The sequence below is a fragment of the Malaclemys terrapin genome, chromosome 4 (assembly GCF_027887155.1).
Source record: "Malaclemys terrapin pileata isolate rMalTer1 chromosome 4, rMalTer1.hap1, whole genome shotgun sequence".
NCBI lineage: Eukaryota > Metazoa > Chordata > Testudines > Emydidae > Malaclemys > Malaclemys terrapin.
In genome coordinates this window covers 78,608,364-78,624,303 of record NC_071508.1, presented here as the reverse complement: position 1 = coordinate 78,624,303, position 15,940 = coordinate 78,608,364, and the positions used below count along the sequence as shown (strand labels likewise).

Here is a 15,940-nt window from a genome sequence, read left to right as displayed (position 1 = left end):
ATGGGGTGACTGTCTTCAGCCCTTAACAAGGGGCAGAAAAATACCCCACAGCAACACTGAAAAGGTCTAAAAAAGTCATTGCCAGTCCTGGAGATACCAGAGGGAGCGGGGCTGCTGCCAAAGGGTTAATTGAGGGGAAGGGTGAGGGTCTTAAAGAGATATGGCTGGGGGGGGGGAATCCATATTGCTTTTAATAAAGGACCTAATGGGGAGGGTGGGGGTTACAAAGTCTAAGGTCCCTGCAGCTGCGTTGCAAAGTCAATAGTGAAGAGAGCCAGAACGAATCGAGTGTGTCATACCCATTAAATTGTTCCCTGCTCTTCCGCCCTGCACAGATCCCCATATTCATCCCCTAATTGCATTAATGTCATGTGTTTGATTTTCTATTTTTTAATCATAAAAAGTTTTTTTATGCAAAAGATCTGACCACCCCCCACCCCCACACACACACGCTGCTCCCCTCCTTCATTGGCCCCCTCTCCTCCACTGTCATCATCTACATATTAATTGTGGGAGAGGTCTCGGTTTTTGTATGTGTGTGTGGGGGAAAGTGTTGAGAAGAGTCTCTTTGGACTTTAGATAGCTTGGAGGGTGAGACAGAGAGTGAGTGTGAGCGAGAGAGGGAGGAAAGGGGGGGGGGCAGATCCCTTTCGCTCTGCAAGATCTTGAGAAGGCTTTGGAGATCTGGTCAGCTTTCTGGAACATCTGAATCCTCTTAGAGTTCCCTGGCCCAGCTGTGAGTGTGCATGTGAGACACAGAGCGAGAGAGGGAGAGGGAGAGAGGCAGGCTCCTGGTGCCCCTCCAAGCGCATTAAGGACACTCGGGCCTTTTAATTTTAGGAATGAATGCTGATACTTGTGTTTCTTATTGTGATCCGGCTGCCATGGATTCCTACTACAACGCACCCTCCCAGAGCACAGAGGGCTCCTCGCCTTTTAGGGCATTTCAAGCAAGTGACAAGTTCAGCCCTACTTTCCTGGCCAGCAAAGGACAAGGCTTTGGTGACAGCAGCAGTAAGTGCCGGAGCCGCTATAGCCAGCAGGAATGCCAGTCCCTGGATGGCAGCGGGCAGGCTCCCAACTCTGCTGGGGCACAAGGCTCCTTTAACAAATACCAGCAGCAGCATCTCTACATGCAGCGAGGCCCCTGCAAAACTCCCCCGGAGAGCAACCTCAAGCTGCAGGAGACCGGCAGCCACAACGGAGCCCTGCAGGTCTCCTGCTACGGTGAGTCCCGTGCACACGGCTCTGGTAGGGGCATGTTTGCTGCTGAAAGTGGCTGGGGCGGGGGGAAGGGAAATGGGAAGAGGGGCGCGCAGATAAACTGAAGTGCCAGGAAACGGGAGAAACGAGCGCGCCTTTGGTGGACAAGGGCCACATGCTTGGGACCCGCTTCTCCTTCAGTGTGTGCTCCGTCCCTATTCTGACTAAAGCCCTGCTGGAGACGAGGGGGATCCGTGCCGGGATCGGGCCTGTATCTGTCGGAGAGAGGTAAATAGATTCGGTGTGGTACCGATGTCTTTCCAGCATGCACTTTGAGCAATAACCCAACGCGGGCCGTTCCCCTGATACTGTGCACCCTTTGCCGGCTTCGGATCCCGTCTTTCAGTGCAGAAGAGATCATATAACGGGAGAGGATGGAAGAAAACAACCACGTCCCCTCCCCTACAGATGCACATACTCCCAGGAAAAGAGTGGGGTGGGATGTATAAAAGCTCCCCCCTACCCATTTTCCTGAGGTTGCTCTGAAATTGTCCCAGTAATGTGGGGGGGGGGGATATGCGCGTTTTGAAACAGAGCAACAACATGCCCTTGGGAGAAACAATGGATTTTATTCTGTTTTTTTATTTCGCATAGAAATGACTTAAGTCATGTACAGACTCGCATCCCTCGATTGTAATTTTATTGTTGTTGCTATTATTATTATAAAGCCAGTGCCTCTTTGTGTTTCCAAGCACAGCCGTGTTCCAAACCCCCCTGTATTTTCTATGACAGCAGCTTATTTCCTTTCGGCCCGCTGCAGTGAAGTATTATAATTTCTCTAGATCTGATGCACACCTAGAGATTGCTATTCTGCCACTACAAATTAAAGAAAATCCGTAATTGTGTTCTTAAAAAAAGCCAACAAGTTTTAGTTAGTCCCTACTGAAAATATTCCCTAATGTGGCCTTCTGTTTAAATGTGAATGCTGAGAGAAATCTGCTCTCCCCATTACTGGGTTATCTTTAGTATTCGCCTTTCCTCCCCGTGCCACTCTGTTGATTTCTGCCCTGCGTTTGACTCATCAAAGGTAACACACTTGCATCCTCTTCATTTCATTAGTGGCAATTAAAGACATCTCCTCGCATTGGTGCTAAACTAAATAGTATTAAACCGGATTTATTCTCATTATCTTTCAGGGGGTGTACTTAAAATGACATACTAACGTTTGTTTAGGCGTTTCCGTTATACTTGGAGGTTTAAAAAATTCCTCTTCTTCTAGTTAAGGGAAAGTGAAAATAAAAATCTATCTAGCTCACTATCTATCTTTCCTGTTTCTACACAAATGCTAGTTAATTAACTCCTACAGTCTGAATTCACTGCTCTTTCAAAACCAGGTCTCAGTGAAAGTTCATTTTTTTCCACTATTCCATCAATCAAAAGTTACCCAAAGCAGTCCTAGACCAGGAACAAACTAGAGGAATAAAGAGAAAGCAAAACACTAGCGATGCCAGTCAAAGTGAGCAATGGAGAAGTATTACAAAGGGGAGATCAGAAGTGCAAGGGAAAGTTAAGTCTTCTGCAGCTCCTGCTTTTCCACAGTGCAGCAGCGGTGTGCTGGGGTTACTTCCTATCCGTCCTTCTTTAGTTCCATTTTCTTTTAACCCTGGTTTAGATTATGTCTGAGCTTCTCCAATTGCTTTTATTTTATTATTTACTTTCTCTCCATGCACCTCCCTTCCCCCTTTCCAGACTTGAAACAAGTCAAAGGCACCTTCCTTCCCCCACCCCCTAAGCATCTCCTGAAGGCTTGGAGTGTTTGCTGACTATAGGAAAAGCTGGAAGGGACGGGGCCCGGGGTTACATTAACAAGCCATCCATCACTCGTGCTGCAAGGAGCCAGCCTGGGCAGCCCCTCGCAAAAGGGTGCAGCGGAGAAAGATGCTTTGAAATATGTGTACGGCCAATCTTCAGCTGTACTGTACCCAGCCCCGTTAGCTTCATTTATTTCCCCGAATGACAGCTGATTCCAGAGACATAGCTCGAACCAGAGGCTCCTAAAGTCCAATGAGGAAAGGGGGGAGGTCTCCCTTGTCCCAGCAACTTGAAAGCTCCTCGCCTTCTGCAAAGGAGTCCCCCACCTTTGGTGAAGTGCAGGGAAAATATGTGCGCTGTGCACCCGCAAATGGCGCAGGCACCGCGCGCAGTACAGGGAGAAAGGCTGCTAGGCAAGGGAGCTGTGATCCACAGGCTGCTACCCCCATCTATAATGAAAAAGGCAGACAGCGCAACATGTAATCGCTGTAAAAGAAAAAGAAAAAGAAAACAGCCCCTTATAATGCTCCGAAGAAGCCCCACTCCCCACCTGCCAAGGGTCCGGGCTTTTGCGAGCTCCAGTCCCTAACTTTCCCACAGACACCATTCTGGATGGGAGGAATGTGGGACCTTCCTTCCCAGAAACGACCCTGCGCAGAAGAAACCAGAGCGATTTAGATTAATTTCCCCGAAAACTGAAATTAAACTACCAGCGCCCAAGACTTCACACCCAAACATTTTTCTTCGGGGTCCTTTGATGACACAGAAAATACAGATATCAGAGTCTTGAAAGAGAAGAATTCCCCCAGAAATGCTGCAGGGAAATGGGCAGTGGAGTTGCATGGATTTTGTTTGCTACGGGGCTTGTAGCGCGAGTTCTCTCCCCCTCCAACCCCATAACGCCAGGTCTGGAAACTCATCGTGGCTGAATTGTCAGAAAGAAACAGTGCCGGGAAATCCCTTGTGTCCATGTAGAATGGGGACTATGTCTATTCTTCTTTACACTGGTCAGTGGAGCTACTCCAAACCTACAGCGGTGTAACTGAGATCAGCGTCTGGCCCTGGGTCACTTCATGAGCAGAAAGAAAGATTTAGTGCATAAGGGGGGTTGCAAGAGTCTGAAAAAGAAATACAGATACAGCCTCCCCCATTCAATGTGCTGTTTCCAAATTCCCCACACCCCAACGCTTTGAAATTTCATTGCGCCGTTCTGTAATTCCACACACCACTAATGGAATCCCAGGAGGGAATGCGCGGTGTCAGAGACCGATACTGTGAGTTACAGCGCGTATGAATTTTAATGCGCACGATGCAGAGCACTCCGAGTTACCTGATACAGAGTTGTAATAACCACATGCTCACCTGGAACATTATATGTCATTACCCTGAACCTTTCAGCCACTCATTTCCCAATACACCTCCCTGCGAATTTCAAGATGATAAATCAGAAGGCGCTGGGGCAGGAGAGGGGGAGGGAGGGAAGCGTCTCTCTTTATACTCCCCAAACATGTGCCATCGATATGTTTTAAATAACGACTTTCATTATATTGGACTCCACTAAATAATTCGCTGGGCCTTTAACATAGATTGTAAACTTTTTGGGACAGAGAGGATCTTTCTGCGTGTGTTCTGGAGCAATGGACGGGGATGGCGCTGCATAAGTCATTACTAATTAGTGAATAAATAGTATTTGAGGCCATTCCTCGGAGGTGCCTGATTTCTCTGAAAACTCTCTGCTAACTGGATTTGTTTTTTTTAGGTTGAAAAATCCAGGGCAACATCTTAACATCTGATGACACATTACAAGGCTGTATAGAACCAAATGAATGTATCACCCACATTAATGCCACCGGGATTCTGTATTCCTATCGATTGCATATTTAGGCGTTTGTTTGTTTGTTTGTTTTGTTTTATTTATTATTAAGCAGAATTCCCAATTCACTAGTGGTACCATAGAACCCCTAACATTTTTAAAAGTCTGGTGTGATGTGGCTTAGAATACATGGCAATGTAATAAAATCTGTGAGGAGAATTAATAATAATAATGGCTAATGATTAAAATAGTTTCTGGTTAATAGTAAGTGTCCACTGTAAGATTTGGACGGATTGCTGCATAGAGGGAAGAGAGGCATGCAGATAGATGGAATTTCTTCTTTTCTAAAATTAAATGAAAATTTCAGAGCGTGTGAGTTTATGTGGTTCTGTATCTGGAATGTAAAAGGGGGGTTAACCCCTCCTTTGCGGGTTACACCATCCCAGAGATAGAATTCCTGCTTCACAAGCAGCGAAGAGGAGGGGGTGGGAGAGAAGAGCTCAGGAGCGCGGGCCAGGGCGAGCTTCCCAGAGAGCGCGCGCTGTGTTGTTTTAAATAATTCTCCCACCACTATATTGAGTCGACACTCGCACGCATGCCATTGTACCCTGGGATGATTTGTATACATTGGAAATTAGCATAACTGCAATAATGAATAATCGCTCTCTTGTATTTCTGGTTAACCAGGGCTTGCAGTTTTGCCAAACCCCAGTTAGGGTTGTCTTTTACTAATCTCGGGCTTTGGGAGTCCAGTCACTCTAGGCTGAGTTTAGCTCCCTGTTAATACGGGCATATATCTACGGCGGGTAGAAATATACAGATGAGCATAGCAGGCGACTGCCAATCCCGTCCTTTGGGCCAGCTGTTTCTATCTCTGTGTTAGCTAGTTCGGTGGCTAACCTAATCCCAAACCGTGACACTATCTACGCTGCCTGGCCCTGACTCTCCCCTCCAGGGCATCAGTACTGGACTGGCGTTGCCCCATTGGCCTCACTGGAGTTATTCCTAATTTACCCTGGTCTGAGGGGAGACGCGGACCCTGGTGCCAGTGTGGGGTCACGTTCGGATGAGGATGAAACATACTTGTGGAAAGAGACTTATGCCAAAGAGGGGAAAGGTGCTGATTCTTGCGGGTCCCAGAATCTACGGGAACCATAGGGGGGACCCCTTTTCAAGCATCATAACAACCACCATCCTGGATCCGTCAGTGTTGATCGTGCAGTGCCGAGGCTCTGGGCGCCGCTGCCACAGAAGGATCCGTGTGCCGGGAGCTGGGCCAGAGCTGCTCAGAACTGTGTGGGCCATACATGCTGGAGCTAGGGGCTGTTGAACCCCCTGGCTAGCAGTGGTTTCCGCTGTATGCAGGGTTTACAGTTTGGTTCAATGGCTCTCAACAGTCCCACTCTACAAATTGTTCCAGCCCCCCTGGTGTGGGCCGCATCGGATCCCAGGTCTGGCTGAGGGCTTCAATTTAGAGATGGGGCTGCGAGAAGCCTTCATTTGGGCTGTCAACTCGCTGTAATAAGGCACTCAGGCTCACTAAATCGCCCGCTTCATGTTGGCCCCACGCAGCTTTTCTTCGCTGGGCTGGGCGTGACCAACAAGTGTGGAGAGTTGAAGGTTTGGCGCTAATGGCCTCTGCAAACCAAGAAAAATGCAGTTTTATTTGCTTGTTATTTTTCTCTCCGTTTACTGCCCTGCTGAGTGATCCGGCCTGTATCTCACTGGTAAGCTGGAGGGAGATCAGTTTAGGAGTTCCGAGCAAGTCCCTCTGGCAGTGCCTGCGCGGGTTTGTTGCACTGGCTTTATTCCCTCTATAAAATTCCCAGCTGAGCCTTTTCCTTGGCCCCTTTATCTCGTGGCGCTGTCCTTTCTAACCTCTCCACTTTGCCCCTGCTAAGGACCCTCGCTCAGCAGATCCTTTGGGCCTCCGCTGTCGCGTAGTGTATCCCAAATCTGAACAATAAGGGCCGATCCTTCCCCCAGCCCCCAAATTCCTAATGAAGCCATGGAGTTTTGGATGCGCAAAGAATGCACATAGGAGGGGACCCGATCCGAAGCGCAGTAGTCTTCCTTTCCCCAAGCCTTGTCTTCACTAGAAAACTAGGGCGAGATAAAAACCTGATTCTACCCCCGCTGGATGGCAGGACTTGTACTAGTAAGGGAGGGCCACGGGTGCGAATCTTGCCGACAGGATCGGCCCATACCTCCTCCTCTTTCTGAGTAGCTGTTTCCCTTTGTTAATTTCAACCGGCTTAGCCCTGTTGATTTCCGTTGGGTCTGGCCAACTTCTGATGACTTCTAAAAATGCTGACCCCCGCCACTCTCCTCCACCTGCATCCAAAACACACCAAGCCCCGTAACTCGTCCCTCTGCATTTTTCTGATCATCAGCATCTAAAGAATGGGAATAAAAGCGACTGTGAGACTCTGTGCTGGTGTCCCACTTTAGACACTGTTAGGTCCTTGGCTGGAATGTAATGTACAAACCTAGAGCTACGAAACAAACGGCAAAGATCCCCTGATGGAGAGGGGTTTTAGGGATATATGTTTTTTAATAAACACGTTGTTTCGAAGCTATGAAAAGCTTGCGGCTGTCCTACGCTACTATCCAGACTATCTACTGGATAGTAGCTATAAATGTAGCATAAGGGGAGTTATAGTCAAGTGTAATAACGAAGCGATAGCAGAAATGCTTCCAATTCATTTATGGCGCATTTCGATTGTGGGGTCACCGAGGCGAATGAAAGGTTTTAGTTTGCTTAGTGATGCTCACGAGTCTTTCCATTTTGCATTGCGGGCACAACATCTTCACTATTCCGATCCGCAATTTTTGCAAAAGCAAAGGAAATGGTCCAATCACTTATAACGTTTAATTTCCAAATTGTATTTGTTTTCTCTGAAATCAAAGGAGAGTGACTTGGACCGGACATGCACCAAGACAGGTCGTGGAAACAGATTTCGGAGTCTAGAGTCAAAGAACTTCGGTCTGATGTTCGTACAATAGACTTTGTGTATTACTAATAGAATTTGCATGCTGTACGCACACTGAAGGTGTCTCTGTCTCCTGAATGCAGCAACATTGCTCTCCTTTTTTCACTGAAGTCAAACTACCAGTTATGGATTATCCCCTAAACTGGAACCAGGAAAAAAGCACAGGTTATATCTCGGTTTAGAGGTGGGGAAAAAACATCAAGTGGTTTATGTATTAAAGTAATCTGAATTGTCATTTCTTTTACGTAGAGGTGATGTAAATTACAGTTCCTGGGAAAAATACTGCTGTCTTGAAATATGGTTTTTTGGGGGGGAAAAAAACCTTTAGGGGAATGAAAGAGAAATATGCATTAGTATGTTTGCTCAGCGGGTTAGAAGAACGCAAACTGTTTTTCCTGGCATAGGAGAATCTTTAAATACAAGGTTATGCAAATAATAACGATCTATTTTATTTCTGTGCAAATATCAAATGCAATCTATAACGCTTTATCAATAAGAGTAGAAAGGAATTGCCACAGGAATTAAAGGATCTCTCCACACTGTTATATTTCTGATATATTTCTAATGCACTTTCTTTATTTTTATTTTTACATGTTTGCAAAATAGCGTCTAAGAATTTTCAAGCGTTTTAAAATGTACGAATACAAGAAATACCCTTACTCCAGAATGAGCCATTAGCTGACGTTAAAGACTTAAAACATATTTGGGGCCTGCTCCAACGCCCACTGAAGTCAATGGAAAGGCTCCCATTGACTTTAAGGGACTTTAGATCAGGCGCATAGTTCCCTGTATTCACTGAGAAGCGCTAATCGGCTGTGATCTGGGCAGCCAATCTCCTCTTCTCTGCGCGCTCCAAGCTCGTAGAGGTGACATGTTATAGTGGAATTTTCCTGCCATTTGCTCTCTACGTGTGAAGCAGTTTTATTGAGGGAAATATCAGCTCTTCCACATCTGCCTGCGTCAATATGTGGAGGAGAGGAGATGGGTTAGGGGCCTGTGGGTCACACTTAAAGGGGAAGGGGTCGTCACAGTTTCGAAGTGGACATTTTAATGTAGGGGTGGAAATATAAGGACCCCACTAGAGAATATACCCAAGGCATGTCTTGCGTATTGCGTGTGGCTGGAGGCGCCGCCACAGTGCTAGCTAAGGAGAGGAGGTGGGGGAGAAGGCTCCTGTTGGTGTATCTCAAGATGCCTAATGATTTCCCGTCAATAAGGCTGCCTTTCTTTTGGGTTCTCTCTGCCCGGCAGATCCCCCGGTGCCAAGAAGTTGAGGAAGGGGCATTCTGAGAAGCTTTCCCTTCTCTCTGCAATGCCCCTTCCTCTCCTTTGCGTTCAGAGGGGCTGGGAGGCTGCTGGCAGCATCTTTGCTGCGTGCGGCCACCGAGAGACATTTTTGTTTGTTTATTTGTTGCTTGCTATCCCCATCCAGGTGCGGGAGAGTCCCCTACGCTGAATTCCCTGAAGTCTCCATTCGCAAAGTGTTCAAATGCCCCCCTCCCCACCCCCCCTCTTTGTGTGTGTGTGTGTGTGTGTGTGTGTGTGTGTGTGTGTGTGTGTGTGTGTGTGTGTGTGAGAGAGAGAGAGAGAGAGAGAGAGAGCTTCTGGTGCCCTAGCGCGACTCCAGGGCGGGTCCCAATTCAGTGAAAGTAAAAGATCCTCCGGATTCAGCAAGGTACAAGGGAGATGCGGGTTGCTCTGAGCGATCTGGAGGCGAGAGACCGAAGCAACACACTGGGCCTAGGGGGTAGAGAGAATGGGGCATGACTAAGTACTGGGTGTTCTTGCCTCTCCCCTGGGGGACTTGTGGTCACCCTTCGCTGGGGAATGTATCATTTATACTTCCCTATCCCTGAACATAAGCTTCCTCCCCTCCTCCTCTTTCACCCCACTCCCTTCTCTTCGTGAAGCATTTTAGACAGCAGTGGGACTACGAGTCGGTTAGACTCACTGCTACCTGGGAAGGGGGATGGACAGGGATCAGAGCTGAGAAAGAGTTTGAAGAGGGACCAGTGGGGAGAAAGCAGTGCCGCCCCCTCCGTAGTTAATATCCCCCCTGCTTCAGGTGATTCTGACCGCCTGTTGCGTCGGCCAAAGGCAGCCGGAGATGCAGAGAGAAGTTTGTTCCAGACACAATTTTTCTTCCTTTAATCTGCATCCCCCCAAGCAATAAAAGATTGAAAGTCGTAGAGGGGGAACACACAAAGGGAGGGACCCACTACGGCTGTGTCATCAGGGCAGCGTCTGGCACTGTCTGAAGAGAGTATTACGCACATATATCCTGCCTCCATCTCCTTCCCCGCTCCATCTCCCCTCATCTAAAGCCCCTTCCTGCACCGCCGTACTGCCCTGAAGCCAGATGTGATGCATAAGGATCAGAGGGGAGCCCAGGTTCCAGATGTGACTGATAGGGATCAGAGCCGAAGTGGATCTCAGGAGAGAGTCAGACTTTCTCTAGGCCGGGGCTGAATGGGGCCGGTTTTACAGGTCCTGAACTTTCACTCCCCTCCGAAGCTTTGAACTGGGCTCTGCTCCTGACAAGGGTCCTCACATCCAGATAAAAGGGTTGAGAGAGACTCCGGGTATCTACAGACTCTCTTCAGTGGTAAAGAGCAAGGGGGGATGGGTGGGTTGCAGGAATAAATATGTTTTGGAGATACATAACTGGAGTGACATTAAAGACTACATCAGAGAGCGAGCTGAAGGAAGGAAAGGCGAGAAGAAAAGCAAGGGGGGATACGGGAAAAGCAAGCCTAGCACGGAGAAAACGGACAGAAAGAAACCCGGCATGAAACACAAGCAACGCCTGAAGGGGGGGGGGGGAATGAGACGCCCCCCCCCCCCCCAGAAAATCCAGGAAGGGAACAGGAGTGACGGGCCCGAAGAACAGGAAGGAAGAAGAGAAAGAGGCGAACACTGAAATGAGACAACCCCAGAGGAAGGGAAACAGGCTGGGGAAAGGAGGAAGAAATCAAGGGAGCGCAGCAGGCAGATGTTCAGCGCGAGCGAGCAGCCGGCCTGTGGGCTCGCCTCCGAGCGTAGCTGGCTCCTTTGAGAAGCGGCCTCTTCCCATGTTTTATAACGCCGGCTTTCTGTGCCAGCTTCGCGTCTTAGGGCTCCCCGAGGTGCAGCTGACGCTGCTTTGGCAATTGCCCTCTCTTTTTTATAATAGGGCCACCAGATCTGCCATTCAAAGGCTCCAGCAGCACCCTCCCAGGGAGGGGAGGGAGCGTGCGCCAAGAAGTTTGGCTAAACTTAGGTTTAAGCGGACACTGGAGGTAGCGGAGTCTCCCTGCGCACACAAACCTGTAGGATTTCCTCAGTGAGCTAATCGAGCAGCGGAGGAGTCGAAGGTATGGCTTGTGCGTGTTCCTGGGTCTTCGCAAGATGATTTATTTGAGTCTGTTTCCAGCCCGTTTTGCTTCTCTTGGCTTGGCCGGTAGATCTGGCTTGAGAGTTTTATAGGATTCCTGAACCAAGCAGTTTATAACACTGATGTGTCAACCTCCCCTTTATTTGTATCTTTCTTTTCTAGGCAGGAAGGTTTCTTTTCTCACTAGGGCTGTTTATTTTCAAGTTGTCCTGTGCTGATTGGCATGAACTCTGCTTTATCCACCTCTTTCTGCAAAGGTTTTACCAGCAGCAGGAGGAGGAGGAAAACAGAGTCTTAAACGTTTATTAGTCTGAATTGTTTTGAAAGCAACACGCTGCAAAACAGATGAAGAAGCTGATGGGGAGAGAGACTTGGAGATGCTTAACAAATGTGTCTTTTACTAAGGGTTTGATGTAGGAGTCCCATTAACAATATATATTGATGCCAGATAGCACAAATGAGCTCTGTGTGTGTGTTATCTGGGGCTGCAGGCTGTTTATTTTGTACTCCTTTTGGAGTGTATGTTCACTGTGGTTGCATGACTAACTGGCGGGAGTGATTCACTGGCTGCTTTATGGCTGACTGCTCAAAACAAGTTGTGAATCAAAAGAGATTTTTTGGCTTTGGTTTCTAACCTCCCAAGTTAATGCACTCAGAGTTTAAGGGGAGCTAATGTGCAGACTTCAGTCCCTCAGATCTAAAAGATTTATTCCCTTTCCAAGTCCCGCATGCAAAGCCTTGATGAGTTTCCCTTGTAAGAGGGAGGAGGTGTCTTGGTGGCTCTCAGCCAACGTCTAGTGCTTAAGGAGATCTCCAGCCACATCCCTAGCCACTTAGTTGTCCAAGTATCTGGCTCTATTGTCAATTACATATTGAAATCTTTAAAGCCATTTATTATTTTGTCAATAACATTGCACTTCTATAGTGGCTTTCATCCATTGAGCTCTAAATGCATTGCAAAAATGGGAAAGTATTATTATTCCCATTTTACAATTGTAGAAATTGAGGCACAGAGAAGGAAAGTGATTTGCCCAGGGCTGAACTGTGAGTTGGTGGCAGAATCAGGGATAGAAACTAGGTCTCTTGATTGGCAGACCCTTATTCAAAGTATTAAATTGTAGCTGATTGGATGTTTTCATGTGCCCTGACCTGTCTATATCTTAAACCAGTTAACTTTGCAAAAGACATTAATGGCCTAAATTTTCAATAGTGAGTAGTAAATATGGATGACTCCGTTTTTGGGTGTCCAGCTTGAGACACCTGAAAGGGCCCAGACTTTCAGAAAATTCTGAACATCAGGTCTCTAAGATGTCCCATGTTGGGCATTCAAAAAATGAATGCACCCAAAATCACAAGTCATTTTTGAAAATGTAAAGCCAGAGAAGTATTTTCAAAAAGGAAAGAACATTAGTTCAGAATTCGGAACAACCTGAGGCATTCCCCAGCAAGACTAGTATCTTTGCAATTTAAGAATATTTACATAAAGATGAACAGAAATATTTCATCTAAATAAGGAGAATGTTATGGTGATTTATACCAGTCACTGGCTTTTCAGGTGCTCCAGACTTTTAAATGGCAGTATACATAATGAAGGAAGAAAACTATCTATCTTTAAACAAATGATGTTTAGCTATACTTGAATATTATATTTTCTTCAAAATATTGTTTATTGCACTTCACAATTTTTGCCTCTGCTCTAGTGAATGGAGATCCATATTTCAACTGTTAATTAAGAAGAGATGCTATAATAGGAATGGTTCTAATGCCCTTGATCTTTCTAGGATCTTCTTTCTATCATAGAGAGATTTGGGGAAGGAGAGGAGAACTATGAGGTGGAAAGGGAGTGGAGGGAGAGAGATGCAAAGAAAGAGAGAAATGGAGAGAGCTGGGAACAGAGTGGTGAGAAGGGGCAAGCAGAACTTTCTGTGATGTGGGCAGAGGGGCTTCATTGGGGTCTGAATGCAGAGGGCTGGGTTTTGTTTTGATGCAGCTGTGGAGCTGTGTGGGCAAATGCAGTCAGAAACACCTCAAAAGCAAACAGAAAAGGCAATGAGGAAGACAAGACGAGCCAGAGAAGCATCTGTAGTGTGACCCTGAGAGAAAAGCTGAGAGAGTTTTTTGGGTAGAGTGCTGGCTAGAAAAAGAGGCTTGGAATATTGACCAAGGAAACTGTCTTCTGTTTGACTCCCATTTAGTTCAGGGAAACAGGATTTTATATGTACTTCTTTGTAAATAAACAGGATTGAGTCAACAAAACACCTAGTTCTATCATCAATTGCTCTTCCCCACAATCCACAAGACCCCAAGTATTGGCTAACTGCTCATGTCAAAAGGGTTAAGCTGCTGTTAAGGCTGGGATCCGGTTTCCAAGGAGAAAAATTGTGAGCCAGTTATTCCTAATGTCCTGAGATGGCACACATGATGAGTATGCTCACAGAAATCATAGATGGACAAAAGGAAGTAAAACAAAACTGGAAGGAATTAAATCAAGATCTAAATCAAAAGCTGGAAGCTTCACAAAAGGAAATAAAATCATATCTGGAGGTTTCCCAGGAAGGGAATGAAAATTGACCTGCAAGTAGAGATGAAATCATTCTTGGGGTAGCAACTACACAATGTCTAGGGACAATGGGAGGCCCAGGTGCAACATTCCCAGTCTGGAATGGCAAGATGGATCAATGAGGTGACCAGTTACCTTACTTCCATGTCTCAGAAGGTTTTCCATTAAATAAGGAAGACTAGGACTGCTTTGGCCAAATTGGAACTTGCAAACATTGATGAGCTGCAGCAAGGACATAGGGAACTGAAAAATCACCTTCAGAAGGAAATCAAAGGGTCACAGACCACAATGGAAGGCAGACACCTGGATGAGGAATTGGGCCAGCCAGAGGATTTGGATAAGGTAGGACATTTACAACACTTCTCTCTCCCATTTGTAGCCCAGATGGGATAGGTCAGATTGCCCCAGCTCAAGTAGTGCAAAACCCCACTGTCTTTGAAGAGAAAACTCCCTGGGAGGCTTATTTGGCTCCGTTTAATGCCATAAATCAAATAAATGGCTGTGAAGATGAACAGAAAGTAAGGTTTCTAGCAGCCAGCTAGCGTGATCCAGCTTCAACAGTGCTGAAGAACTTAGCCCCAGAAAAGACACTGAGTTATCCAGACCTGCTACAAGCCCTTGATATTTGATTTGGAGACAGTGGTCAATCTGAGCTGGCCAGGGCTCAGCTAAGAGCTAGAAGGAGAGGGAAGAAGACCACATCTGAAATAGCAGCGGGCCTAAGGAGACTTGTGTTCCTGGCATATCCACTTACCAGTGAGGACAGGTTTTCCAGGATAAATTTGCAATGGACCAGTTTATAGATGCTCAGTGGGACCTGGATTTGCAGATCAACCAAAGGAGGCCAAAGACACTCGGAAAGCCTTCGGAATTTGTCACAGAACTTGAATCTTTTCTTGCAGCTGTTCACCAAAGGAAGAAACAGCTGCTAATGAGGAAGATAGAAGCTGACTGCCATGAGCCCTGTAAGTACAGCTCTGTATCTAGTATGTATGATGGAAAAGGGTATTCTAATCTGGTTTATTACATTTTTGAATTATTAGAAAAATGATTCATTTGGTTTGTAAAACAAGGGAAATTGACAATAATGAAAAAATGAAGGGAAACAGTTCAGTTAAATGCTGGTAGTGTGAAAAAACTGGCCACATGAAGGATTGTTATAAATATAAAGCAGGTCAGGACAGAGCATCACAAATGTCTAGTGAAACCTCCTCTCCCAGCTCAGGAAATGGGGAGGCACCCAAACTGAGTGGGCAAAGCTTGGCGATACAAGGATTAGCCCCATAGTTTTGGTTTATATCTGGGCTTTTAAACAACAACAATGGGAGTTTGCCTATTGAATGTGTGATAGGATCTGTGATTTGAATAGTAATAGTGGACACTGGCTCAAACATAATAGTTATTAGACCAGTCACAAAGGATAGGGAATAGGAGATCCAAAATTTAGCCACGTAATTAGTCTCAAATGGAGACAGTGACTGAAGCAAAGACATTGGTCCAAAACCGGGCAAAATTGTATTTTGAACCTTTGGAATTCAGGCAAGAAGTCTGGATAGCCAAGACAGTGGATGAGCTAATGTTGGTTTTGGTTTCATTATGGCTAATAACTGTGTAATAAATGCCAGAAAAGACATCCTACTAATTAAGTCTGTGGAAATTCCCTTTAAAGATGCAGCCCAGGTGAAGCACATGGCTTATAGGAAATTGGTTTTCAGTAAACAAGTTGTCCTGCCTCCAGGGGCAGAAACGATAACATCAGCTACATAAACCTGCTTTGAGATCCAGGATCTCAGGAGGGGAATCTAGGTTATATCTGCTAAAGTTCTTGTGGATCTGAATCAGAAACAGATTCCTGATCATTTGCTGAATGTTTCTGATAAGCAGCAAATAGTTTAAAAACAAAAAAAGGGAACCACTATTGCAAAATGTAAACTAGTGGATCTAATACATGCAAAAGAAAACTACAAGAGGAAGTGGGGAAGGTGAGCTCCCAGAGTTTCTACTGGACTTGTTCCAGTGCAGTGTTGTATATTTAAATGAGGAGCAGTTGAACAGTCTAAAAGAGTTCTGGTTGGGATCAGGAGTTGTTCTTCTGAACTAACAAAGATGTAGGTTGCACTGCACTGGTCCTGCACCCGATTGATGTTGGGGAAAACTAACCCATTAAACAGCCACCTCACCATTTA

The 15,940-nt window shown here is 46.2% G+C and overlaps 1 protein-coding gene across 1 annotated transcript in view; it reads left to right on the top strand.

Annotated features, from left to right (window-relative positions):
- Positions 1 to 494: 494 nt before the first annotated feature.
- Positions 495 to 15,940, top strand: part of ALX4 (ALX homeobox 4) — a 64,966-nt gene continuing 49,520 nt past the window's right edge. Inside the window, exon 1 of the mRNA XM_054024640.1 lies at positions 495 to 1,227. Coding sequence (XP_053880615.1) covers positions 843 to 1,227 — 385 coding nt within the window. The 5' untranslated portion in view covers positions 495 to 842. The remainder of the gene's footprint in view (positions 1,228 to 15,940) is intronic.